We start from the raw sequence: 27,066 nt of genomic DNA, 5'->3' as shown, positions 1-27,066 counted from the left end.
TGGGACAATTGTCTGCTACAATGGAACTTTATGGAGGTCAGTACATTAAAGAAGCAAAAAAGCAACAAAAAAAAAAACTCACTGCGAAACTAAAAGAAAAACATTATCCGGAAAGGATAATCAATCCTGCTAGAAAAATAGCTACAAATATTTAACAGAGGTCAATTGTTTACTTCAAAACAAAGGCCAGCGATCACAAGATCAATCTGTGCGACCACATTATGTCCCGGTTCACAAAGAATAAAGAAAGTAGTAAACAAGCACTAGAATATTTTGACCTCCTGTGGGTTACAAATTGAAAGACCTATGTTCTCCCTTAAGAGGAGGGCATAGTCTTCATGATGTTAGTGTGTACACGCACACACACACACACACACACACACACAAACTAAAACCAACATCTACTCTGTGGAACTTGAATTCAGCAAAAGGACATTAACCCTGCAGTGGGAATGGGGTTTGTCGTGTTATGATGGTAACTAAGGGGCGGGACCTGAGGCTTCATACATTGCAGCAACTTAAAAATCTAACTAATTGTAACTCTGACAACGTGACCTACATGTTAAAATACCCTTGCTCGTTAATGTACATTAGTAGGAGGATGTAGAAAGTACTTGTCAAGATTAATGAACACAGAAAGGACAATAACAAGTTGACAGGACAGTTTCTCAGGAAGAGTCACACTGAAGACGGTATTGAGTGGAAGAATGGAAACATTTAACCTGAACACCCTGACAGGATGTTGGCACGGCTAACGTATTAATGTTAGGTATATAGGCTGAAGGCAAATTAACAGCCATAATGATGGATGAAATCCCTTCGGCACAGCTGAGTGGACAGGCATTATAATCTGGGTTCTCGGTTTTAAAAATAACAAAAAAAAGCTATGACTAGATTCCTCACAGCAGTGTGCTCTATGTCCTTGGTTTGAGCAATTTTCCGCTTAAGAGCTTTTCCCCTCATCCTAGAATGAAAAAAAAAAAAAAAAAAAAAAAAAAAAAAAAGACTAGTGTTAACCATTGGTCCCCTTTACGAACCATATAGCGCGTTGCTTAGATCTGTATTAAAAAAAACTGCAGATATTTCAGTGGATGGATGGGGATGCACCAGTAAAAAAAAAAAACATAGCGAACATTTCCCAGTAACACCAAGTAATGATAGTAAGGGGGGGGGGGGGGGGAGGAGGGAGAAATAGGTTACAAGGGATGCGTCCCAAACTTGGAAATCACATGATAACATTGCTCACTGAGCTGGGCACGCCCCACAATGGCACCTTTCAGGCTTATAACGTGGGCGGCAGCAGGTCAGAACTCACAATTTCGGTTTGGGGGGGGGGGGGGGGGGGTGGACACTGATGATAACCATTTATCTCTAGTCTTTCCCTAGTGGTGTGTGACTGGTAGGAATATTTTCCACTTTTAAATCGTGTACGTCCAAGTTCAGAATATCCTTCAAAATACTCACCTCAAAATGAATTAGTAATCTACATGAGGAATGGTAGCATTTACTGTCCTCGTTTTTTTTTTTTTTTTAAGTGGTAACTACAGGAATCACCACCCCATGTCAGACCACTTAGTAATTTACAACCTTCTGTTGGGCAAGCAATTCCGTATTTGAATGGACTGCCTGACTTCCTCCCACCTACCACCAAGCATGTATGCGGTTTGTGTGTTGCATAGTGTCACCTCCATGTCTCGCATGTGGATAGATGGTTTTGTAATAAAACAACTGGCACAGAGTAGGCTATCAAAATGATGATGCTTATTATAAAATTTATTTGGTCATAGGTTGGATCAAAATATGAGGAGAAGGTAAGATATCACTGCATCAACAGGTGCAATTCAGCACAAATATATATATTTCTAAATACGAACAATTTGGGATCGACTCAGAGCCCTGAAGAATGCCTCAGACTGGACCCATGGCGCAAACATGAGCAGAACCGTGTCTGCACTTTGAAGGATGATGGGGTCATTTTACTCTACGAACATTCATAGTTAACCTTTCTATTAATCATACCCAAGGTACCACTCATTAAAGGAAATTTCTTAAGGTATTTTTAATTTAGTCTGGGTCCCTGGAAAATCCAGGAATTTAGATAATCGCAAGAACTACCTCACAGATTAAGTAGAGTCTGTCATAGTAGTACGATCTTACCAGGGTGGGGGTGGAGGTGGCCAATAGCAAAGCATGCCTCCCTACATGGGTGAGGAGTCCTCACCCAATAATAACAAGCTGGCATTTCCAAGCCCTTAGGGTCTTTGATTAGGAAGAAAAATAAATCTGTTCTACTACTCTTCTGTGCATTCTGCATAGTGAAGTTGAATGTCAAGCGGCAGTACGGTGGCCTAGGTTTCTCCTTTTTTCTTAATATGATTATATACTGTTCAGCATGTGTAGACCTTAGTGGTGTGGCATAGAGGGACAGAGAGTAGCTACGGCAGCACGGTAAATCAGAGATGGATGAGAGGCTTGCAGAGTGCAAACCTGCTCTAAAGTTGCGAGGCAAATTACTAATTAGCTACTTTTAGATGTGATTTTATTCTTTTACATTGATGGTATTTAATCATGGACACTTGACTATGTAAAGAAGATGTGGGGCTTCAATAGCAGTTTTATCACTGTTACCAGAGAGATAGTTTTCTGACTCTTAAGTCATCCAGTTTATCATCATGAAATACATCACTTGTGAGACAGTGTTAAAAATCCAACTCTACAAATGAGTGTAAGAGGATGTGGATAGTCCTCTTAACATGAAATCCTCAAACAAAGGCCCCTAGTTTAGGAATGTCTATATAGCCACACATCCTCTCTAGATTAGAATACAAGTTAATATTTGAGTTGAGCCCGTTTCCAAGTACCCCTGGTTGTGGGTGAGAATACAGCAGAAGCACAGAGAATTAACCAATTTGTTCAGGTTTGCGCAGTGTGGGAGTGTACCTGGATCAGGGAATTTTAGTTCAACACCAAGCAAATCATTTTTAAACCATGCATATTACTGAGACAGAAGATGTCTAGACATTGCTTTCGCCTTCACAGGATTCGTAACAGAAAACAATTGGATTAAACAGCGCCCAGCCACGTTCCTCAATTACCTTCACTTTACAATTAGTAAGCTTCTAAACTTGGAAATACGTAAATTACGTTTGAAATTCTAAACTTACCAAGTCTGTGGCGGCTGCCACTGAATGGGGGTGGCGGGATGGGGCGCAACGGGGTGGGACAGGGATTTTAAAAAAAAACAAAAAAAACCACACACCTTCGAGGGGAGACACGTTCCTCTCCCCTCCGTCCTCTTCCTGTACCCCGGTGCATACAGACTCCAGGCCAATCACGATGCTACTGTCACCAGCATGACAGCATCTTCGGGGATGGTCTGAGCGGCCTGCTTCGCCCCTCAGACTTGGAGTGGGAGCTTGTGCATGTTCTCCACTCGGCTGTTCAATAAACCCGGGTAGAGAACATGCAAAGTGTACATGTCTATTGTGGTGCATAGCCCTCCTCCGGCCCCGCCCTCCAGCCCAGTCCTGCCCCTTACTACAAGGAAAAATAAAATGATAACATGGCGTACTTTATCATTTTATTTTTCCTTTGTTGAAAATCCAGCAGGGCCACGCTCCTCCGCTTTATCAGAGGAGCTGCACCTGCCAACAGTATGTGGCAAACATATACAACTATGCATAATTACTTTGACTACAAGAAAATACTTCAGTACTCACCAACACACATTCGGCCAATGATTCTGCAGCCTGCAATTGATGCATGAACAACGGGTATGGTCTCAGAAAGTTCACCTTCAAAGACACTAAAGAAAACAATAACTGACTGTGAAAAGCATTGCTTCAAAAGTAGTAGCAATTAGTGAGAATCCCCAAATCTCGACGATCAGATCTTATCAGTGCGAAACCAAGAACCAGGAATGTCAGACTAGGATAATAACCCACTTATCAAAGTCCAAAAAAACTGTTAATGAACCCAGCACAACCACAGGCTTCTAAACACTTCAAGAACAAGGCAAAAGAAATTCCGCAGAAAATACAAAGAATGCAATTTACTTAACATTATTTCTGAAGCAAACCTTTCTATATGGTCTATAAAGGAGGCCATGGCTGCCTCCTCCATTGCAGAGTCATAAACAGGTACCATGCACTGAATAAAAAAATAAAAAATAAAAAAAAACACCTTACGATGCCTATATGATCTTTGAGCAAAAGGGTACTACTGAATGCAAACTCTACATTCAAGCTTGCTTTGAATGCCTGTGCCATCCTTACTAACAATACGTTTAAAGTCATTAGATTTATAAATGGCTTCAATGTTGTTCTTTTATGGCCTGTTGCCACGCATTTAAATAATGCCCTCCAGTAAAGAAATGCCATAGAGGTAATAAAATTGCCACAATCATCGAGGATGCCATTGCGTAAAAGGAACCATTTAAACTATTCTAGAACCCATTCCTCCTTTGTTGCAGAGATACTTGACCGCACACAACAAATCCCTACCTTTTTTAATTGTGCACAATATTAATGCAAAGTATTTAATGCCCCACCTCTTACATAAGTGTGTAATTTAATCAGCCCTCTGCCCCAAAAATGACTTATTTTAATCCATAAGATGTTAAGTATTGTAATTAAGAAGGTTATTGGGACTTGTGGGTACACTCCCTAACAAATATAGACAAAGGAAACATGGAAGAGTACCTTTTAGTTTATCAAAATAAAAAAACACTCTTAGGGCAAAGCAGGTAAACCTTTCAGGTGTCTGGATTTCTTGACGCCATGCTTACAGTGTTAAACGTGAAACCTGCCCAAAATGCAACGTGCTATTAGCTAAAATATCAGGACGCCTGAAGGTGTTGCATTATACATGGGACAGCTTGGAAACTAACATATTTACTATTTCGAACATTACAGTTCAGTGATCCTCAAAAAAATGTAATCTAACTGGCAGATATGTTGCCCTAAAAAAGTACCTTTATCAGAAGTGAAGTACTCAGGGTAATTTGGAAGCCCTTCTTTTATACATACTTGAAGCCAGGATATGAATGATGATAAAAAAATAAAATAAAATAAAAACAAAAAAACACACCTCTTTACTGTAATGAGTACTAAAACCATTCAAACTACAGACCTCCTCATCGCACATTAACTAAAAGATGATTGTAAGCTCTGATCTCTTAGCATGTGGATGGCAGAGACATTCTAAGATCTGTGGCATAGACAGCACTAAGATGGTATCAACATGAAATCCATTATTGAACCTGGCGTGGTCTCCAAATATTTACTGGACAAGTCTAAAGGCAAATATTGTCCTTATATAATAAAGATTATCCATACTGAGTAGAGAAACCATCATTTTACTTACTTATCTCACAAGACAAATGCAATAAAACGAAACAGAAAAACTGTCCTCTATAAAATGTTTATCTGTGCGTGAACTATGTAAGCTATTGGCAAGGATTTAAACCACACAAACCAAACACAATTTTTCCTCAATGCAAGCAGCTGCTAAACCTTAGCCCGTGCAGCACAAAATCTTGAACGCCTGCACAAATTAGTGGAACATGTAGCAGAAACTGTGACAACTTGGACAGTACTGTTTAACCAGGTACTGCATTATGTAGAGGGCACAATATCTGTTGATGCCATAGTGCACCTGTAACTAAGTGTGCCGGGCGCAAATAGGGAAAGTGCACCCTATTAGATAATGGACCAAGCCCAAGGCAGATACAAACTTGTGGTTGCCCTAGGGGCTGCGCATTAGTGAAAGGCAGAGTGCTTAATTCAAGCAGCAACTTAGTCTTCAACGGGGCAGGTGGCACAAGGCAGGGGTATTGAGCGTGAAAGATTCACCTGCAGGATGACTGGAGGCGGGGTGCATGGGGCTCTTTTTAGGGGACACCTTTGTGGCACTCAGTCGGTGCACCTTCTGGCATCTCTTTGTTGATACAGCACACTGAAGGACAGGAAAACTGTTTCCCTCATTTACATGAGCCACTTTATGTAAAACAAGCCAATAACTGGATAAACCTCCCCCACTCACCTGTAGAAGTTCTCGGAGCCCCCAATGGCAACCAGACAGTAAGTGTTGGTGAGTTTAGCAAAGCAGCCAATCTCGTTGTTGTTCTCAAAAGAGGCACGGACTGCCATGATTTAGGGGCAAGAGTCCTGGAAAAGAAGAGACGAAAGTTAAGAAGAGGAACCAATACACTTTAACACTACTAGATCGAGAAGGGCAATAGCATGCTAGAGTAAAACAAGTACTTTAGCTTATCCTATCATACAAAATGACAATATTAATCTACAAAATCACATTATCTAGCTCTCTCATACGTATACACACACACACACACACACACACACACACACACTTGCAGAAGCTGTGGAAATTAGAAAGATGTGGCCTAGTAACAAATATTTAGTGAACTCTACTTATAAAAGCATTTATTATAGAGTAGACCAATGACAAATTCCAGATTATTAACGAAGTACACCACAATTCTCATGAGCAAAACTGTGTACTGCATCTCAGATTGTATGCTATGATGTCGGCACACGGAAACAACAATGATAGTAGTCAGGAAGCCTCTCTGATATGATTTTACTTTATAGCACAAATGTATGTAACCTCTCATCCCAAATGTGGTTAAATTACTGTTTGAAAACTAAGCAGCCACAGGATACGCAGGATCCCTTACTTTTCTACCACTGCAACTATAATTCAGGCTAAACTAATTCCCACCATAGCAAAGTGTTAATGGGGAGAGATGCTGTCCATCTGCATAAAGCCATTATCAAACTTTTCAAGGCTGTTGTCCTTTTGCCAGCATAGGTGTCTCCAGCTCAACTTCGCCTTGAACTCTGCTTAGTCCAGCAAATCACTGTAAAGCAGGGAGCCCTAGATCAAACTTTGCTACAAATTAAGGGAAGCCAACTGCGAGACATCATACTTCCATCTACGGTCTGAAATTAAAGGCAGGGTCTACTCCCAGGCTAGAGACTATCACGTTAAGTTTCTCTGGCATCCTTAGACCTAACCGAACAATGGGAAACTTTGACAACTATTTAGAGACCAAGACAGTGGTCAACAAGCTCATCAAAACCAGCTCACTGCTTGCAGATACAGCAGCATTTGCCCAGAGACTGCATGCTTTGCTCACTATGGTGTCTTACACCGAGCTAGCACCTCAGCCGTATATGGCCATAGGCATCAAAGCCCAGCTTAAAGCAGCATTCATGAGGTTCTCCCTAGGCTGTCTGCCCTCACTGCGACAGTAGTCTGGCACAGTAGCAGTATGTTGTTTAAAGGGTATATTGGTCACAAATGGCACTGCAGCCTTTTGTCGTTTTTCTTTTCTTCTATTTATTATGTTCTATCCACTGCTATTAATTTAAGCACCTTTATGCCATTTTGAATGTAAAGTTGTATACCAGCACTTACTTCTAAGGCTTTAATTAACTATGCACTTAATAAACATGGTTTTAAAACAAGTACACATAACAGTACCTTGGCATAACTACATATGCAAATGTACAAATCAAAATATGACAATATTATCATTGTTGAGGGAGTGGAGGGGTATCATGACCACTTAAGGCTTCACATCACAAGTGATGGTCCCTTCCCAAACTCAACAATGGTACTAAATACCATACTATACTATACTATGCCTACATAACATTTATAGACACACATTATACACGCAGTGCACATCCCAATCAATCAATAAAAACTTATTTTGGTCACACGTTGACCATAAAAGCAGCACAGATAAAACAACAATTTTAAAACAAAATAGCAATCAGTGCAATCATTTACATTAGTTAAAAGAAATAAAGTTTTAAGAAATAAATTTATCATCACAAATGCCATTACGATTTGCACGCAACCAAGTCTCTAATTAACCCTCATATCTCCTTCTAATGACCACCGGAATCCTTATAAAACTCACAATGGCCAGCCCAATTTCTATTGATTCTATCTGTAGGAGGCAAGCTAGGGCACCCCTATAGTGTCTTACATTTCCTGTTCGCAGACATGGTAATAAAACCTCCTACTTGGGTTAGCAAACAGCGGACCAAAAAAAAAAAAAAAAAAAAAAAAATGAATAAAGTGCTCTGTAGTGTACAATTATTGCAAGGGCAATTTGGGAGTATTTTAAGTATTCATCCTGAAGCTGGTTGAATAAAACCTATGCTGCAGGTTTCCAAAAAACAAATATGCCTCATCATTGAATGGATCCAGATCCCTATAATCCCTCACTGTCTGCATACTCCGAGTTCTTGCCAATCTCAGATCTTGCAAATGCTCCCTGAATAGTATATTTGTCCTTTCTCTAAAGGCTAGGGTGTCTAAAGCAGGGTTCATAAACAAGTCACCCAACCCTATTTTATTTAAAGACTGTTTTATATAGCTCAACCAAGGAATACTTTCCATTCTGTCCAAAACTGGGCAAGCTGCCATGAAAGATCTTGTAAACGCAAGTTCAGGCATAAGCCAAATTCGAAACTATAACATTAGAGGGCAATCTAAAACATATCCTCCAAAAATTGCAGGCACAGTTCATGATGTACGATAAATGTAGCTATAGTGGGTGGGGTTTGCACAATACGACTAATAAATCAACTTTCCAAAACTTAGAGACAATTAGCATTTATATAGCCCCAGACCCACGCCCCATAAAGCCCAACTGATACACATTTACTTCTATATAAAAGTAACAAGTCTTTTATCCGCTTGGAGCCAAACCTAGACATAAAACGGAAAATTGCTTCCATGGCACCCCGCAACTGTTTTTGTCTAATTTAAAGGAGGTGAACCCACGTTAGATGTGTATCAAAAGGAATACCCAGATTTAATGAAAATATGTTTGACCACTGACTGTGTTGCACCACTTTGCATTTGGATTAGTTGTTCAGTGTTGACCAATTGCAGATTACATTTTGTATTCAGTTTAGCTGGCTATTGACTTTATCGTAGCGTTAGACAATGCAGCTGAGCTGTGTTTTTGTCAAAGCCCAGCTCACCTGAGTTCTTGTTCAGTTCTGATGGAGGTTGAAGACAATCCGACCCCACCCTGAAACTGCTTGTTCCAGCACACTAGTTTTTAAAACAGTGCACTAAGAACAGAAGCTCAAGGGAAGCGGGGAAGTGGATAAAATAAAAAAAAGAGAGACAACACCGTTCTTGCGTTTCCACTGTTGAAGTGCTGCACAAATCTGTGGCCCTTTCTGACTTCTGTAGAAACGGGTGCCTAATGAAACATAAACAAAGAACAGATAAGTGCAACCTATTCCTAAATGGGTTCCTGACTATCCCTTTATTTATTAGAAATTCTCTTCTAAAAGTACCTCTTGGATCCTGGTCTCTAGTTTCCAGGTTTGGAATGTGTTACTGCTCTGGGATGTGTTTTCTATTACTGTAAAACTTTTTTCCCATATTTCCAGAATCTTTTATAAAACAAATACTGTACTTTTACATCAAAATACAGCATGTAATTTGTGCAAGTCCTTGATTTACTGTTTGCCTTGCTGTTAATGGTTTCCACTGTTCGATTCTTAAAAGTTCCATTAGAAAAAACAATGTTTGCTTCACAAAGTTCTGCAAAATATTCTTGTAACAAAGAGTTTGAATCACAATGTTCGTGGAAGGTATTTCGTTTCAAATTGCCTATACACGAATCCAGAATTGTTGTCAAAGTTCTTTCAGGTAATAAAAGGTTTTGCACTTACTTGTTGCTGGCAAGAGATACTGATCAGTCTAACCTTGTCTTCTTTCTCTTTTGCAGGTTACTCATAGGAGAGAGGCTGAAGCAAGGAGGAACCGGAAGAAGGAAGAGCCAGAAGCTCCGCCCATTGAAGTCAATGAAAGTCTGTAAAGAGCAGGAGTGCCAGCGCCGAGGGATCTGTTCTCAGGTAAGCGGGAGGTAGACGAGCACAAGCACTGGGTGAGGCTCGGGGATGCCTTTTATAGACAGGGCTGGGTGTGGTTTAAAGGGCTGGGTGTGGTCCTCACATGCTGCACATGTTCTTGGAAGGTGTGCAGAGCTGGGTGTGGTTTGAAGAGTTGGGTGTGGTCCTCACAAGCTGCACATGTTCTTGAAAGGTGTGCAGAGTTTCAGTTATTATGCAAATGAGTTGGATTAAAAATGGCCTAGGGAGGAGTGTTTTAAAGAAGCCTTGGTAAAAGCAAGGCCCAATGTGTAAACAAAACAGCACATTAAACAACATACACAGAAGCCTAGGGGGGGGGGGGGAAGGTGAGATAACAAGAAAGGCTTTCAATAGTAAGTTTAAAAGGGAGCTATTACAGAACCCACTAGTGCAGTGAGAGGGGACATGCTCTTTGCTGTGTACAAACCCTAACAGTTGCCCCCCTCAAAGGCCCTCCTACAGGACGTGGTTTTCCTGGATTTTTTAAATAAAACAGTCTAATCAGCTGTGGGGCATGTACATATGATGCTGGTTCCCATGAATTCTCAGATTCATCATATCCTTTCCATTCTACTAAATAAAACAGACGTCCACTAATTCTTTTTGAGTCTTTTATGCTTTTCACTTCATATTCCAGATTTCCCTTAATTGGTATGGGTGGAGGTGGTGGTTCAGGTCGGGTTTTTGAGTTGTACGGCTTAAGCAAGGACACATGGAATGTAGTATGTACTGGATATTCTTTTGGTAAATCTAATTTTACTGTTACCGGGTTTACTATGGCAGTTATACTAAAGGGTCCAATGAAACGTGGTTGCAGCTTTCGGGATCCCTCTATGTTTAGGTTCTTTGTGGAGAGCCATACCTGGTCACCAATTTTATACATTGGGGCCTCAGACCTGTGTTTGTCTTTTCATGCTTTCCTTGTACTTTAATAAATGTTTCCTGGCTTTGTCTTGTATGTCACCTAACCTCGTTAGTCTATCCGTTACTGTAGGCAACAGGTAATCTTCTAACAAAATGGGTATAGCTCTTGGATGATACCCCTGCAAGAAATAGAATGGTGAGCAAAGTAGAGCTGAATGCTCAGTATTATTATAAACAAATTCTGCTACAGGGAGAGCTTCCAACCATTCACTAGAATAATCAGCCAATAAACAACGTAGCGTTTGAAGTAAGGTTTGGTTCAGTCCTTCAGTCTGTCCATCTGTCTCTGGGTGGAAAGCAGTGGATAAGGCCACATCTATTTTCAGTTTTTTACATAATTTTTTCCAAAATCTGGAGTTGAACTGGCTCCCTCGGTCTGAAACCACTTTGCTTGGCAAACCATGTAAACGCACAATTTCCCTTATAAAAATATCGGCAAATTCTGCCGCCGTGGGTAATTTCCGTAATGGTACAAAATGTGCCATTTTAGATAAAAAATCCACTATAACCAACACTGTTGTGAAGGATTTTACAGGTGGTAAACCTACAATAAAGTCTACGCTCACAGTGTGCCAAGGTTGTTTGGGTGTTGGCATTGTTATTAACAAGCCGTCAGGAGCCTTATGAGAAGATTTATGTCTTGCACAAATTGGACAGGTAGTGACAAATTGCTTAATGTCCTTTCTTATAGTGTCCCACCAAAAGTGTTTTTGCACATTTTCCAGGGTTTTTACCCAACCAGGATGACCTGCCAAGGGTGAGGCCTGATGCCAAATTATCACCTGTGTTTGTAATTCAGAGGTGGGCACTAACAGCATGTTGTCGTGATACAATAAACCTCGTTGTATTGTGTTATGGGAATCCTTTAACCAATCCTGAGGTGCTATTTGCATGTGTGCATTATATAGATCTGTGATGAAATCCTTCTGTTGTACTGGTGCCAACAACTTTTGGGGAGGAATAATGGGTTCTCCTATTTTATCTTGTTTCATGTCTGAGGTATGTCCGTATCTAGATTACACATCAGATTGAATTTGTTGTGCACCTGGTCTATAGGTTATAACAAAGTCAAATGTGCTAAAAAAAAAAAACCAGCGCATCTGACGTGGTGTTAGTGCTTTAAGTGATCCAAAAAACTGTAGGTTCTTATGGTCAGAAAAGATTGTAACTGGGTACTTGGCTCCCATTAAATGGTGCCTCCATTCTGAAAAGGCTACTTTGATAGCTAGTAGTTCCCTTTCAGCCACAGTGTAATTTTGTTCAGCTGGCAATAACTTTTTGGAATAGAAGGCTATAGGATGTAACTGGCCATCTACTGCATCTCGTTGAGAGAGAACTCCTAAAGCTGCTTGTGAAGCATCCGCTTCAACAAAAAAGGGCAAGTCAGGATCAGGATGTTTCAGAATTGGGGCTGAAGTGAACTTTTGTTTTAGGAGTTGAAAGGCGTGTGCCGCCTCATCAGTCCAAAGAAATCGTTGCCCTTTCCGCAACAAGGTAGTTATTGGGGCCGCAATGTCTGCAAAATGTGCAATAAACCTCCTATAAAAATTGGCGAAACCCAGAAATTTCTGAATATCTTTTACAGAGGATGGTTCTGGCCAATCAGCAATAGCACTGATTTTCTTTACATCCATAGTTATTCCTTGAGGTGACAGGCAGTATCCTAAAAAGTCCACCTTGTTGACATTAAAAGTACACTTTTCTAACTTAGCAAAAAGATGATTTTCTTTTAACTTTGATAATACTGCATGAACATGTTGGGTATGTTCTTCTGAGTTCTTAGAGTAAATGAGGATGTCGTCTATGTATACTATGACACAAACGTCCAGGAATTCGTGTAGGACCTCATTTATAAAGAACTGAAAGGCCGCAGGGGCATTACATAACCCAAAGGGCATTACTGTGTACTCAAATAAACCAAACTTTGTCTTGAAAGCTGTCTTCCACTCATCCCCCTCTTTTACTCGGACCAGGTGGTAAGCTCCCCGCAGATCTAGTTTAGTGTATACAGTAGAATGTCTTAATTGATCCAACAACACAGGTATTAGAGGAAGAGGATATTTATTCTTTATTGTAGCCTTATTTAGTCCTCTATAATCGATACACGCGCGCAGGGATTTATCCGGCTTCGGGATAAAAAAGAGTGGAGATGACACCGGAGATGTGGAATGACGGATGAACCCAGACTGTAGTAGGTCATCTAGGTAGGTTCTTAAGTATTTGGTTTCTTCGTCAGTCAAAGCATATACTCTGTTATTAGGTAAAGGGGCCCCTGGGATAAGATCCAGGGGTGTGGAATTTATTAAAATATCTACTTGTCCAGGGGACAGGTTGCTTCTCAAATCTACTTGTCCTGTAAAAAGATCTACTTGTCCCTTTGGTGCCATGTAGTGTGGCGACAATTTATGGCAGCAATCTCATTATGTAAGAGCTCTGATAATAGCGTCTCTGATTATGCCAGGGCTACTACCTTAGTAGGGCTTGAATACTTGCAGTTTCAATCCCTACTGTATTAATTTCCTTATTTTTCCACCATTCTGCAGATCTGCATACTGGGGCTGGAGGAAGCAGTAAGCAATAGTTCCAGGGCTGGAATGCCTTTGAGTCTGCAAACCTACTAACCTGCATGTTTTAAAGATTTTCACCAGCTTCTCTCTAATATTTTCCCATAATAAGAAAGGTTGGACATTTACTCCTGACAATGGCAGAATTAGAACTTCTTCCAGGGTTGGGAAGAAAGTGGCTGGAGGGAAAATTAACTTGCAAATGCTCAATAGATTTTCACATGAGCAAATCTACACAATGTATTTAACCATGCTAAAATACAGTTCACAAATATTTTATAGGGGTACGACATATACCATGGGTGCACTTTTGTGACTTTCTTTAAGAATTTGGGGCCACATGTCAGTAGGTTCAGATTTGCGACCCGCAAATTGCGAGTCAGAGAGACTCGCAATTTGCGAGTCGCAAATCCGAATGTAGGATGGTGTCCCTGACACCATCTGTGATTAGCAAGGGCTTCGCAAATGCCCACCTCATGAATAATCATGAGGTGGGTCGCAATTTGCTACCCCCTTGCGAATGGCGGCCCTCACAGGGATGGTGGCCTGCTGGAGACAGCAGACCACCATGTCTGTGACTGCTTTATAATAAAGCAGTTTTTTTGTTTTTTTTGTAATGCAGTCCGTTTTCCTTAAAGGAAAACGAGATGCATTACAAAAACGAAAAATGAAACGTTTTTGTTTCATTTTTTCAGAGCAGGCAGTGTTCCGCAGGACCACTGCCTGCTCTGAAAAAATGTTTACAGTGACATTCACAATGGGGAAGGGGTCCCATGGGGACCCCTTTCCTTTAGCGAAAGTGTTAGCACCCATTTGAAATGGGTGCAAACTGCGATTGGTTTGCGCCCGCGGTCACAAAACAATCCTACATTGCACTGCGAGTCGCAATTAGGAAGGGAACACCCCTTCCTAATTGCGAGTCGCAAACCTGTTTTGCGATTCGGTAACCAGGTTACCGAAACGCAAAACTGGGTTTGTGCATCGCAATGTGCTTTTTGCACGCCACAAACAGCGAAAGTCGCTGTTTGCCACATGCAAAAAGCTACCTACATGTGGGTCTTGGTCCCTAATTAGGTCTGGTGTTAACAAAACATTTTGTTTTTTATTAAACTTCTATTTCTCTCTCTTTCGGCTGGCTTTACTGTGAGCGATCGCATTCTGCTCTTCCACAAGGAGCATATTGGCACACAAAGTAGTTTTGTTCAGTGTCAGGAACTACAGTGGCAATCAGTGACGTAATGAAACTGGAGGGTGCCCCTTTGAAAAGAACATGGAGGAGCCCCCTCTCCAGACTCACTCAGGCCAGGTGCTGAAGGGGCCCCCAGGAGGGCGGCTGCGGGGCCTTTGTTATGCCACTGGTGGCAACGTGTGCTTTTAGAGTTCAAAAATGTTTTGGTTTTTTTTTTGCCAGTGTTTGTTACAGTGTTGAGGGCCTGATAGCTCCCACAACAATAAAGTGTTACAAAAGCCATGTCAAAAAAAAGACACGCATTGATGAAACTAAAAGACTTATAAAAATATGTCAGATCAGTTGGCTTTGTCAGTGTTTGTTTATTTTCATGCTTCCCATAATCGTGTTGAAAATGATTACACTGATTCTCCATTAGAAATATTTTTGGGAAATACTAGCATGCACCAACACATTTTACTAAATGACACTTCATTTGCATCTAATCAGAGAGCATTCTGGGAGCATTATACTTAGCCTCATAGCCTAAACTTTTCAAACATGTGCATACACTTTTTTTTTTGCACTGGAACCAACGTCAGTAGTGAAGTGTGACCTTAAAACATTTATTTACAGCACTCACCCTAATAATGAAGGATTTCAAATAATGAACCATAAATACAAGTTCGAACAGCATTATCTTTTGGAAACATATTACCTCAACTGCAGAGAGTTCCACTCTTTGTAAACAAGCAGCCAAAGGGTTTGTGCTGCAGAGGGTTGGGCCTACTTGTCCCAAGGACAAAGTAAACATAAAAACTTGTTGCCCTTGACCCCAAACAAGATGTCCCGGCGTCTTGATAGCAATTGGTTCTACAGAAAGAGGAATCCAAAGTAACAGTTCTATTCACCCAATCAATTTTTGGGTTATGAGTTGTTAACCAGGGTACCCCGAGAATCAAACCAAAATTAGGAGTATCTATCAGATCAAAGCTAATCACCTCTGTGTGCCCGTTCTGACAGACCATAACAAGTGGACTTGTTTGTTTTGTGATTAATCCAGAGGTCAATTCTGACCCATCCACTGCACATACTGCTTCTGGACAAGGCTTTAGGCACATAGGAAGTCCTAAGATTTCAGCTAACTTATTATCCACAAAATTTCCTGTCACGCCTGAGTCCAGTAGGACAGGGAGAGAATGCCTCACTTGGGTAGTAACAATTAAAACGACCTGAATTATGAAATGTCTAGGTATGTGCGGTACCCTGAAGGCTGCAGCATTAGAGGTTTGATTAAGATGTTCTCTCGAACAAGTAACCTCTCCCCTTGTCGAGCTTAATCGTTTCCCGATTCAGTTGAGGAGGTGGAGGAAACAGCACCCTTTCGTGGAGTTTTAGGCTTTACTGGACATTCTCTGGCAAAGTGACCTGCCCTTCCACAATATAAACATAATTGAAGTTTTCTCCTTCTTTCTTTTTCCTCTGATGTGAGTGGACCTCTGAGTGTCCCTATTTGCATAGGCTCTGGTTCAGGGAGTTTATTATCTGTGTCTTTCTTCTCGTGTCTAATAAAAGTTAACCGTGATTCCAGTTTGTATTTATCTCCCTTTCTTTCTCCTAGTCTATGTTCTAATTTCACAACTAAATCTACAAAGTCTGAATAGTCTTTTGGCAAATCAACGATATGAGCCAGCGCGTCTTTTAACTCGTCTCTCAAACCTTTATAAAAAAGGGAGACGCGCTTTTCTTCTGGCCACTGTGTCTCGGTGAGTAAACGATTAAAACTAGTGAGATAGGTCAATAAATCCTTGTTACCTTGTTTAAGATTTAAAAGCTCATTATCACTTGCCTGCATGAAAGTGTGTTTTGCAAAAAGGCTGGTCATGGTACGTTTAAATTGATTCCAATTATGGAGGATGGGATCATCTCTATCCACGAAAGGAATTGACCAATTGGCTGCTGTGCCACCCAAATAAGACAAGACGAATGCCACTTTCGTATCATCAGTAGGGAACTGTTGTGGCTTACAAATGAAGTTTAATTGACATTGATTGATAAAAACATGGAATTTGTTACTATCTCCATGAAAACGTTCAGGTGCTGCTAAGGGCACAGCATTAGGAACATTAACAGTAACCTCAACTGGGGAAGGCAAAGTTGTATGTTTTGATGGCGCCCCGGTCTCTGAGGAGGTTTTAAACAAAGGCGTAGAAGCTGTGTTCCACTGAGATCCCTTAAATTTATACCTGCTTAAATCCTGTTTTAAAGAGGTATTCTCCATCTTTAATCTCTCTATTTCCTCTTGCATATGTTGCAAGATGCCAGACACTGATTCATTATGAGCCAAGTCCTCATTTAGGGCCTGCGCCATATCCGTGACGACAATGCCCTCTATTTCTTCCCCGGTATTCATCGTCCACCAGAACTGAAATTTTTTAAAGGCTTGTGCTTCTGTCAATGCCCAGCTCACCTGAGTTCTTGTTCAGTTCTGATGGAGGTTGAAGACAATCCGACCCCACCCTGAAACTGCTTGTTCCAGCACACTAGTTTTTAAAACAGTGCACTAAGAACAGAAGCTCAAGGGAAGGGGGGAAGTGGATAAAATAAAAAAAAAAGAGACAACACCGTTCTTGCGTTTCCACTGTTGAAGTGCTGCACAAATCTGCAGCCCTTTCTGACTTCTGTAGAAACTGGTGCCTAATGAAACATAAACAAAGAACAGATAAGTGCAACCTATTCCTAAATGGGTTCCTGACTATCCCTTTATTTATTAGAAATTCTCTTCTAAAAGTACCTCTTGGATCCTGGTCTCTAGTTTCCAGGTTTGGAATGTGTTACTGCTCTGGGATGTGTTTTCTATTACTGTAAAACTTTTTTCCCATATTTCCAGAATCTTTTATAAAACAAATACTGTACTTTTACATCAAAATACAGCATGTAATTTGTGCAAGTCCTTGATTTACTGTTTGCCTTGCTGTTAATGGTTTCCACTGTTCGATTCTTAAAAGTTCCATGAGAAAAAACAATGTTTGCTTCACAAAGTTCTGCAAAATATTCTTGTAACAGAGTTTGAATCACAATGTTCGTGGAAGGTATTTCGTTTCAAATTGTCTATACACGAATCCAGAAATTGTTGTCAAAGTGTGGTTTGAAGGGCTGGGTGTGGTCCTCACATGCTGCACATGTTCTTGGAAGGTGTGCAGAGCTGGGTGTGGTTTGAAGAGTTGGGTGTGGTCCTCACAAGCTGCACATGTTCTTGAAAGGTGTGCAGAGTTTCAGTTATTATGCAAATGAGTTGGATTAACACATGGCCTAGGGAGGAGTGTTTTAAAGAAGCCTTGGTAAAAGCAAGGCCCAATGTGTAAACAAAACAGCACATTAAACAACATACACAGAAGCCTGGGGGGGGGGGGGAAGGTGAGATAACAAGAAAGGCTTTCAATAGTAAGTTTAAAAGGGAGCTATTACAGAACCCACTAGTGCAGTGAGAGGGGACATGCTCTTTGCTGTGTACAAACCCTAACAGTTTTTCCACATGGTAAACTGTGCTTGTTTTTCGTATTCTTTCTCACAGAACAATTAGTCAGTCAGTATGATAAGAATGTACATGTTATTTTCAGGGCAGGGAACGGATCGGCCTTGGGAGAAGAGCCTTGAGGTGGTGGCCAGTTCTCAACGCTTTTCCTTCCAACTCTGACCTACAGTAGCCAGCATGTTTGAATACTTCTCTTTCATGGGAGTTTTTTTTTCCAGAAAGCCCTTTCAGTTCTTTAAGATATAAAAAGGTGGCCCTGGCTCAGCTGCGGAGGAAATTTCCAAGACCTCAGTGAGGATTAGACGTCAAATGCCTGACACACATTTGACCTGTGAGGGTGGCTCTCTATTTCTCGCAGTTGAACGGGGTCATCTTCTTGCTGGCATGAGAAAGATGAAGAGCTTGGCAGGCCCAAAGGTGATTAATTTTTACTTTATTCTTTGCTTTGCAATTACACTATAATATAATCACATATATTTGCTGTGTACATAGCAGTTGAGAATCATTTTGAGTATATTTTCCTTTCAATGCTGTGACTATTTTTAAACGTGTGCTTTCGACCTACTAATCTTTTTAGGAACCTCGTGATGAAATAATAATAAATGTCTTCTTTGAACTGAGACGTGCATGCCAGAGATTTTTGTCAGCTTGGTCATTAGTGAAAGCAAAACACTAGAAAATTAAAGTTTAAAACTCTACTGAGACACTCTCCACTACATATGTGCACATCCAATCAATCACAAAGTTACACAAAACCCATCATTTTCCAATTTAATTAATTAAACACAGGACCTCTTTTAATATATCATTATTATAGACAAATGTTTTTCCCCATTTCAGTAAAAAAGTGAAATGACTGACAAAAATATTTTATAGGGAAGAAACCATGATGCTGTTAGGAAGTAAGCAGACAGTGACCCCGCATATAAAGTGTAACGCTTCTATAACAGCTCGTTTAAATTCTAGTAAAATAATTACACTTGCCAACAGACTCAAAGTAGAAGAGACAATATCATCCAAATTAAGGGACAGCAACCATTAATTGGCTTTTACTAAGTAATAAGCCCATTTTGTGGTTCAGTAAATACTTACTGAATCACAAATTGGGTTTAGAAATACATAATGACTCACCATTTGCAAAAGGCGTGCTTTAGGCTTCCTTTCCAAACTGCAATTCACAATGCAATGCGTCAAATGTTTGCAACTGAAATTTTGGTTGCAAACGACTGATAAGTATTCAACTCCACAAAGGAGGTGATAACCCATTTGTAAAGGAGACCGGGTCCCTTAGGGACCCATTCCACTTGGTGGATGTTTAAAAAAAAAAAAAAAAAAGTTTAGTGGCAGGCTGTGGCCCAGTGGACCAATGCCAGCTCTCAAAGAAACTTTTAAAAACAAAGTAAGCTTTTTCTTTAAACAAAGCCATTCCCTTTACGATAACAAACGGCATTTAATAGTATCTTATTTAAATGCAATCACAGATAAGGGGTCTACTGACTCAGAAGGCAACCACCCCTATGATTCCATCCAATCTGAGTAAGTGACCATGTGTAACCTCTCTCATTACTAATCATGACATAGGTCAGCTTGCGAACCACACCGAATGGTGATTTTGCAAAGGCGCCTTATAGTACATTGACTGGTTTTCCACACTTCACTGGATTTGCAAAAACGTGGTGTGAAATTTGTGACTACTTTTACTGAATCCAAAATTACTACACCTGGATCTCGAGCTCTTTTAGAATGTTGTCTGGATTTAAAAGAGCACATTTTTAAGCTTAGTTATACAAGTTTTTTTTCTCTATTTAACATGCCTTTGAACGTCATGCAGTGGTGGATCGGTTGTAGATCTTCAGATCGTACCATGTTCCTCTGTGTACTGACATTTGTTTTTTTGACCACTGACTCCATGTTGCACCACTTTGCACTTAGCTTAGCTTGTCCACCGTCACAATAGCGGTCACCAACTACAGGCTCCATTTTGTATTTATCTTAGCCTTAGCTTCATCACCACGTTAAAACTGCAAGTATTTTTCCATGCACAACATGTTTTCGCTCATGTTTTTATTCTACGTGTTATTTCTCATCAGGAGCTAAGGCATAACATGGGGGAGTTAGGCTGATAAGAATGTGCTAAGATGATGTACAGCAGGGAACGATTTGGTTTTGGGAGGGACAACTTGGGATTTTGGCCAGTTCCAACGTGTTCCTTTCAAAACTAGCGAAACTGCAGAGCGAGGTTTTTTTCTACAAATCTCCTCTCTCGCTTGCTTAAGGTATATAAGAGAGCCAGGATCCACGATGGGGAGATTCAGAGACCTAGGTTCAGAGTCAGGACGCTTACACCTGTTGTCCCGGGAGGGTAGCTCTCTCTCTCTTCACAGTCGATCTTGGAGGTCTATGACTTGAAGCTACTGAGAGAAAGATGAAGGTGCAACTCTGCCCCATGGTGCTATTTTTTTTTAATTAATTATTTGCTTTGAATTGTGTATGAATATATATCTATATAGGTATTTGTAGCTTTGTGTGTGTGTGTGTATATATATGTGCTGATTACAGATTGAATTGTGCGTTTTCATTATTGTGCACATTTTAAACGTACAATTTCAGCTGTACTGACCTTCCTTTGGAGCCTCAAGAGTGATTTAATAAATGTCTTCTTTAGAGTTAAGAGGTGCATTCCGGAGATTCTTTTCAGTGCAAGAGTATTTCAGCAGGTAAGCAAAACACTTACTTTTTTTTTTTTTTTTTTTTATACTTTGTCAAACGTATTCTGCATGGACATAGTTTTATTGCCACCAAGAGTAAAGTCTCTTGAAACAGATCCGAAAGAAATCTGCATAAAATCACTCATGAGTTTTCGTAAGTTAGATTCAATTATATTTTCTATGATTTTAAGAGCTTAGTTACCTTGGCAATTGTAATGGTTTCAATGCTCACCAAGGGAAGCTGCCTGAGTACTGGACCTGAAGGAGTAGTTGTTATTTAAGTCATTTATTTACTACAACACGTGACAAATTATATTTAAACTAGATCACAAGTCTGTAAAAAAAGATTGACATTTTAAGCAAGTCATTAAAAAGTGCTCTTCTGTGAAAAGGGTGGAATTTTCCCACCTCTTGCTCAATCTCATTAAGCTAACTTAACTGATGAGCCTACAACCAGAGCCAGTGGAATTATGTGATTCTGCAGCTGTGGCGTTTTCGCATTAATTATAGATTTACCATGTCTACCAGAGTCCATAACCTGATGCATATGCAGATTAACAAAAATATATTTTCCAGCTCAAATGGATCAAAAGATACTGAAAACCTAGAAACGTGTTCTTGCACAGCAGAAGGCCCGTCACAAAAGATGAAATGTCATAAAAGACTTGCTTATTGCTGTATTAGGTGATTAAGCAGGTATGGACTGTTACGATTGTGCTTGACGTGCTTTCATTGGTACATGTGTATTCTTTTATAGAGTTCTGTTCTAGATTGGGGGGGTGACGTGGGTTGGAAGCAAAAGGACAGAGGATAGAGAGACTGGAGCAGGACGTGTTCCAAATTACTCGCTTTGTACCAGGGTACATTTATTGGAATAAACCTTATTTGTAACTTGAAGCTGACTTCCATATTTACAAACTTGCCGAGAAGTGGGCCTCATGACCCTGACACTGTCCTGCTAATCTACCCTTACAATGGCTGCTAAGAAGTATTAACACGATACAAGCGACAGCTCACACCTAGTGGTGAAGCATTAAATGTATACGCTGGTAGAGTGCTGAACCTATATATTTTCATGTTACATATGTGGATTTACAGTCAATGAAGATTTGGAAAGACAGCTGGTAAGTTACCGATACTTGACCTTTGCCAACATTCCAGTGCACCATTCATGGCTGCTCCAACTGCACGCTGGCACACTCAAGCCTTAAAGCACATCACAATTACTACGTGGGCATACATTACAAAGCAGGATACTAGCCACTGCCTTACCTTCTCATCACACTGTGCGCGCCTCGTGATCTTTCATTTAAACGTAACCTAGGTGTGCCATTTTCTATTGGGCTGCATTACTATTTGTTTATATTATTACCACAGCATCGCGTGTCAGATACTAGTGATACATTGGAACTCTACTGCACCCGATCAATTGGGTGACTTTTTTTTATGTCGTTAAGAAAATGGTTTCATCATTAAACCGTACTCCTCCACAAGCATATATCATAAGGACTCAGCTGTGAAATGGAAGGAGTGAAGGTTTTTTTTTTTTTTTAAACTACTTTAGAAACCCTTGATGAGGAGGACAACTTCACTCCTGAGAAGAAGAAAAAAATTTATATATTATTTAGGGCCCGTTTCCTTAAAAATGTACAATAATACAGACAAAAAAAAAAAAATAATATGTCAAGCTGGTCAAAGAGATGATTTCATGAATAATCTAGAAGACTTGAACTGTTACTATGCACCTACAGTATGTGTGAACAGATAAACATTTTACCAAAGGAAGCAGGTCAAGGATGAACCAATTGAGGAATTTGTTGCTGCTTTGAAAAATCTTGCATTAACTTGTCATTGTGGTCCGCTCCACGACAAATTGATTAGGGATCAAATAGTGATGCATGCCTCCAATCAAGAAAATCTTTGGCAAAATCCGTTCGTGCGTGGACTTGAATAAAAACAAATTGGTAAATCAGTTCTCACTTCCAAAAATCAATGAATTGTTAGTATCTACAAAAAAACAATGAATGGTTCTGTACTACTGACCTTGCCTCTGCTTACCACTAGGTTCCCTTACACTCCTAGCAGGAAATTCACAGCCTTCATAATACCTTTTGGCCATTTTCAATTTGTCAGAGTACCTTTTAGACTTGTCTCCGCTGCGATGATGTTCCACAGGTTAATGCATGAGTTATTTAAGGATGTGAAAGATGTCCTTTCAGGACGATATACTCATACTGGGAAAAACCAGATGTGGCCACGATCAGAAACTGGAACGAGTTTTAAAAGCTGAATTTAAAAATGAAAATTTTCTAAAAGGAAGTAACCTACTTAGGACATGTGGTGAGCAGGGGAGGAATCTAAACCACAATTGTTAAATGTTATACTGGATGCCACTTCCCCGAAAAAGTAAGGACGATGGAAGAGCATTTTTAGCTTTAGTTGAAATTTGTCAAGGACTAAAATAAGTTTGAATGGACAAATGAATGCCCAAGTGGTTTTCAAGAAATAAAAAAATAAAAACATTTGTCAAGTTCCTCCATTATGTGGATTTGACCCAAAGTTAAGAAGCATCATCACTACAGACACTAGTGATAAGGCTATAGGAGCTGTGCTTAAGCAAACTAATGATAAGTCTAAGAAAGAAAATGTTGTTTATTTTGGTTCACACCCCTTAACTCCAACAGAAGAGAAATAAGCAGTAATCGAAAGGGAGGCTTTTGCACGCGTTTGAGGACTTGAAAACTTTAGAAAATATATTTGGGGTTCATCAGTTATACTGAGGAGTGATCACAAAACCCTCAAAGAAAGTGTTGTAAAACACTCCCCCCTTGTGGCCCATATGTCAGCGAAGTTACTGGACTACAATTCTGAAATACAGTCTGTTGCTGGTATAACTAACAAGGTTGTTGATTTATGCAGGATGCCTTCATCTTTGGAGTGCGCATCAATGAAAGGTGGTGAAGGGCTGGTGTGGATGATGAGCATATTTCCAGCAAAATGCGGATTCTTTACTGAATGAAGTTAGACTTCGAATGATTCAAGGCTGGTCCAACAAAAACACTTTAAAGGAAGATTTGTGAGTTATTGGGAGGTCAGTGGTAGATTGAAAAATGAGAAAATGGTAGAGAGATTCCTCCGGAGAGGATTAGAAGTAAGATTAGAGTAGGATATTTGCCAAAAAGAGTATTTAGCCATTGCTAAAAAAAAAATATATAAATGTTTTTTTTTAAAAGAATGAAGATGCTTTACTGGTGGCTTACAATGGATTTAGGTAGTGAGAGGAAAGTAAGAGTGCGCTAATTGTAGCGATTCGGACAAAAACGCAAGTAACCACGAGACCACCTTTGATTCCCACCGTCAGTCTGAATATGCCATGGGAAAGTATTGAAATGGATGTTATGGGACCCATACAAAAGAAGAGAGAGTTAAGTACATTACAGTGGTCTTTGACTATTTCTCTATGTTGGCTGAAATGGAGTTTGTTTTTAAAGCAGATGCAAATGCTGTTGTGAGATTTCTGGATGGTATATTTTTAAAGTAGCAATAAGGGTCCTCAATTTGTGTCAGAGGCAGTCAAAACGTTTTAGATAGAAATAGCATTGTACACAAGATTACGCCAGTCCATCGCCCTGCTGGGAATGGTGCTGTGGAGCGCTTTAACAGAGTGATCAAAGGCACAGTGCAGTTAGCCTGCTATTTTGGTCTTAATTGGACAAAGGAGGTACTACATATGCTTTGGGCATACGGAATCACCTCTTGTGATTCAACAGGAGACAGACATTTCGAGCTAATGCGAGAAAGAGTGCCATTCCCATGAGACAATTTGGGACGTATGCTGAAATCCAGAAAGGTGAATTGATATCTTACTGCTGTTAAACAGAGACTTGTGTTAGCACAGGATGTATGTAAAATATGATGATTCCAAACATGGTAGTAAACAAGTGTGTATTTCTGTTAGTGACATGGTTAAGGTTAAGAAAAGCACCTTGGTAAAGAAAGTTGGAAGTACATTTTCAGAACCTTTGAAGGTTAAGGAACAATTTTGTAATTCAGCTTTACCGAGTAATGGAAGAATGTGGCATATGAGTAGACTTTCATTGTGTAAAGGTAACCAAGTTAAGGAAGGTGATAATGAAAGTGAAATGGCAGGTTGTGAAAAAAAAGAGCAGAAAGAATAATATGAACTGGTTGCTAGAGTCAGGCAACACAAGGGAGAGAGTGCAACCGGGTCTGAGAAATATACAAATGAGTGGCAGTGAGAGTGTAGAGTTTCAAAACGAAGGAAGATAGGGCGCTGCAACTGACAGTCTATGAGATATATGACACCTTATAAAAACGGAAGGTATAAGGGGAATAAAAGGTTTGTATGAAAAAAAAAAAAAAACTTGAAGATTGTGTGTGTTTATAAGATGTGCTATATTACTTCACTATAACACAGAATGAGATTGGATATATGGTTTAATACATAATTGTTTTAAATAACTGTTAACATGTTTCATTTCTTCAAAGTAAATTGTTATTTTTTGCGTTCGGATTAGTATTGCATTGTGATTTCTTTTCAAAAGGTGAAGATGCGTTATGATTGTGCATGTCGTGCTTTCATTGCTACATGTGCATTATTTTACGGAGTTCTGTTCTAGTTCGGGGGTGACGTGGGTTGGAAGCAAAAGGACGGAGGATAGAAAGACGGGAGCAGGACGCGGTACGTGTTCTTCGCTTTGTACCAAGGTCTTTAAAGCGTGCTTCCATCGTTACACTAACGAGGTGAAATCTTTTATGAGACAGTGTTACCATGAGTAAAAGTACCAATATAATAAAGTAGTACTATCACAAAGTGTAACGAATTATGCTGTATTATGTGCCTTTTCTTGACGCATAATTTAGCCATCCCTGCCACATAACTCCAGTGGCCCTGGCTATAACCTCTGAAGCACGCACACCCTGAAGCAAGCCTAGAAAGATGAACACAGATGTCCATTTTCAACTTTCAGAAGACGCGGTTTGGAGAGCATTCACCTTTACTGGGAACACGTTTGAGCCTATCCTAACTTCTGCTAGGGCTTATCTGGATTATCAACCGTGAAGAAAACACGAATGTTTTATGGTGTTCTAACGTCCCTTTTGTATGGTAATTGTAATGATTTTAATTAATTACGCAATAAAGTATAAGACTTCATTTTAACTTCTGCTCTATTCACACAGCTACAGAAAAAAAGACAAAACATAGTTTCCATCCAGTTAGAGTTAAAACTACTTAAATATGAAGTTATATCAGTCTGATGCACCGCAGGGGGCCTAGGTTTCCTATCTCACACATTTGCTAAATAGCTTGCTATCACGAAAGATGGCTGGCCATAGCAATAGCCCACATGGCGCACACATAGGGAAGACAGAGAGCCACGTTGTGTCCCTTGTAGCTAAGTCTACCAGCGAACCTTACGAAGCCCAGAAGACGGACTCTACTCCACCCCGCATACACTTCATCTCTACCGCAAAGCTAATAATATGACAATTTGCCCACTACTTACACTGATTGTCTGTGAATTCAGCCTAATTTCCGATGTCTGCCGAAAAACTCTAACTTCAGCACTTCCGGGTCGTACCACAACTAGTCCCCACGGTTAAACATGTTCCGGGAGAATCTGGGCGAGGGCTGTACTGCTAACTTGTAATATGGCCTGTGATTGGACCATAAGTGTCACTTCAGCCAATGATAGTGCGCAGCAAAAAAAAAAAAAATCCCAAGTGCTGATTGGCTGTATAGTGTCCGTGCCCTAAAAACAGATTAAACTTGATTGAATTTGAAGCTCCTGCGTACTAGGTATACCAGCAAGGTCCAGTGATCGATGTATAGTTAAGTAGGCTATGACTCAGCTTACTCACAAGTAACAGTGACCTTGATCTACTGGACAACGAGACAATACGGGCACTTCTGTATTTCCTATAAAGCACTGGTATCGCCTACGTAAGTATGGTGTCAACTCACATGTTCACTCACACATCCACCATGGCGCTCTGAGTAGAGTATCTGCTGCAGAGATCTGTGGGCAACCTATGTCACTAATGACATAACTAAACATGTTTGGGGAGCAAAGAAAGCCTTCATTGTTATGATTACGGAATATATTCTGCAGGGAGTGGAAAACTGCACTTGTTATTTTCTGTGAGAGAGGGAATCTTGCTTTGGTACTGCAATGTTAAACCAGTTTCTTGAGACGAAAATGTTTGTACTAAT

The 27,066-nt window shown here is 40.1% G+C and overlaps 1 protein-coding gene across 2 annotated transcripts in view; it reads right to left on the bottom strand.

Annotated features, from left to right (window-relative positions):
• The window catches only part of EIF6 (eukaryotic translation initiation factor 6), a 70,237-nt gene extending 43,741 nt beyond the window's left edge, over positions 1–26,496 (bottom strand). Inside the window, exons 1-4 of one of the 2 annotated variants that reach the window (XM_069243835.1) lie at positions 26,360–26,468; positions 9,027–9,253; positions 6,043–6,167; positions 3,720–3,805 (exon numbers count right to left, since the gene is read on the bottom strand). In XM_069243835.1, the coding sequence (XP_069099936.1) occupies positions 3,720–3,805; positions 6,043–6,149 (193 nt within the window). In that variant the 5' untranslated portion in view covers positions 6,150–6,167; positions 9,027–9,253; positions 26,360–26,468. Of the gene's footprint in view, positions 1–3,719; positions 3,806–6,042; positions 6,168–9,026; positions 9,254–26,359 lie in introns of both variants that reach the window. The other variant, XM_069243834.1, reaches the window with a different exon arrangement.
• Between the last annotated feature and the right edge of the window lie 570 nt (positions 26,497–27,066).

This window comes from Pleurodeles waltl, chromosome 7 (genome assembly GCF_031143425.1).
Source record: "Pleurodeles waltl isolate 20211129_DDA chromosome 7, aPleWal1.hap1.20221129, whole genome shotgun sequence".
Lineage (NCBI taxonomy): Eukaryota > Metazoa > Chordata > Amphibia > Caudata > Salamandridae > Pleurodeles > Pleurodeles waltl.
The sequence above is the reverse complement of the archived record's forward strand: the minus strand, read 5'-3'. Positions and strand labels throughout refer to the sequence as shown.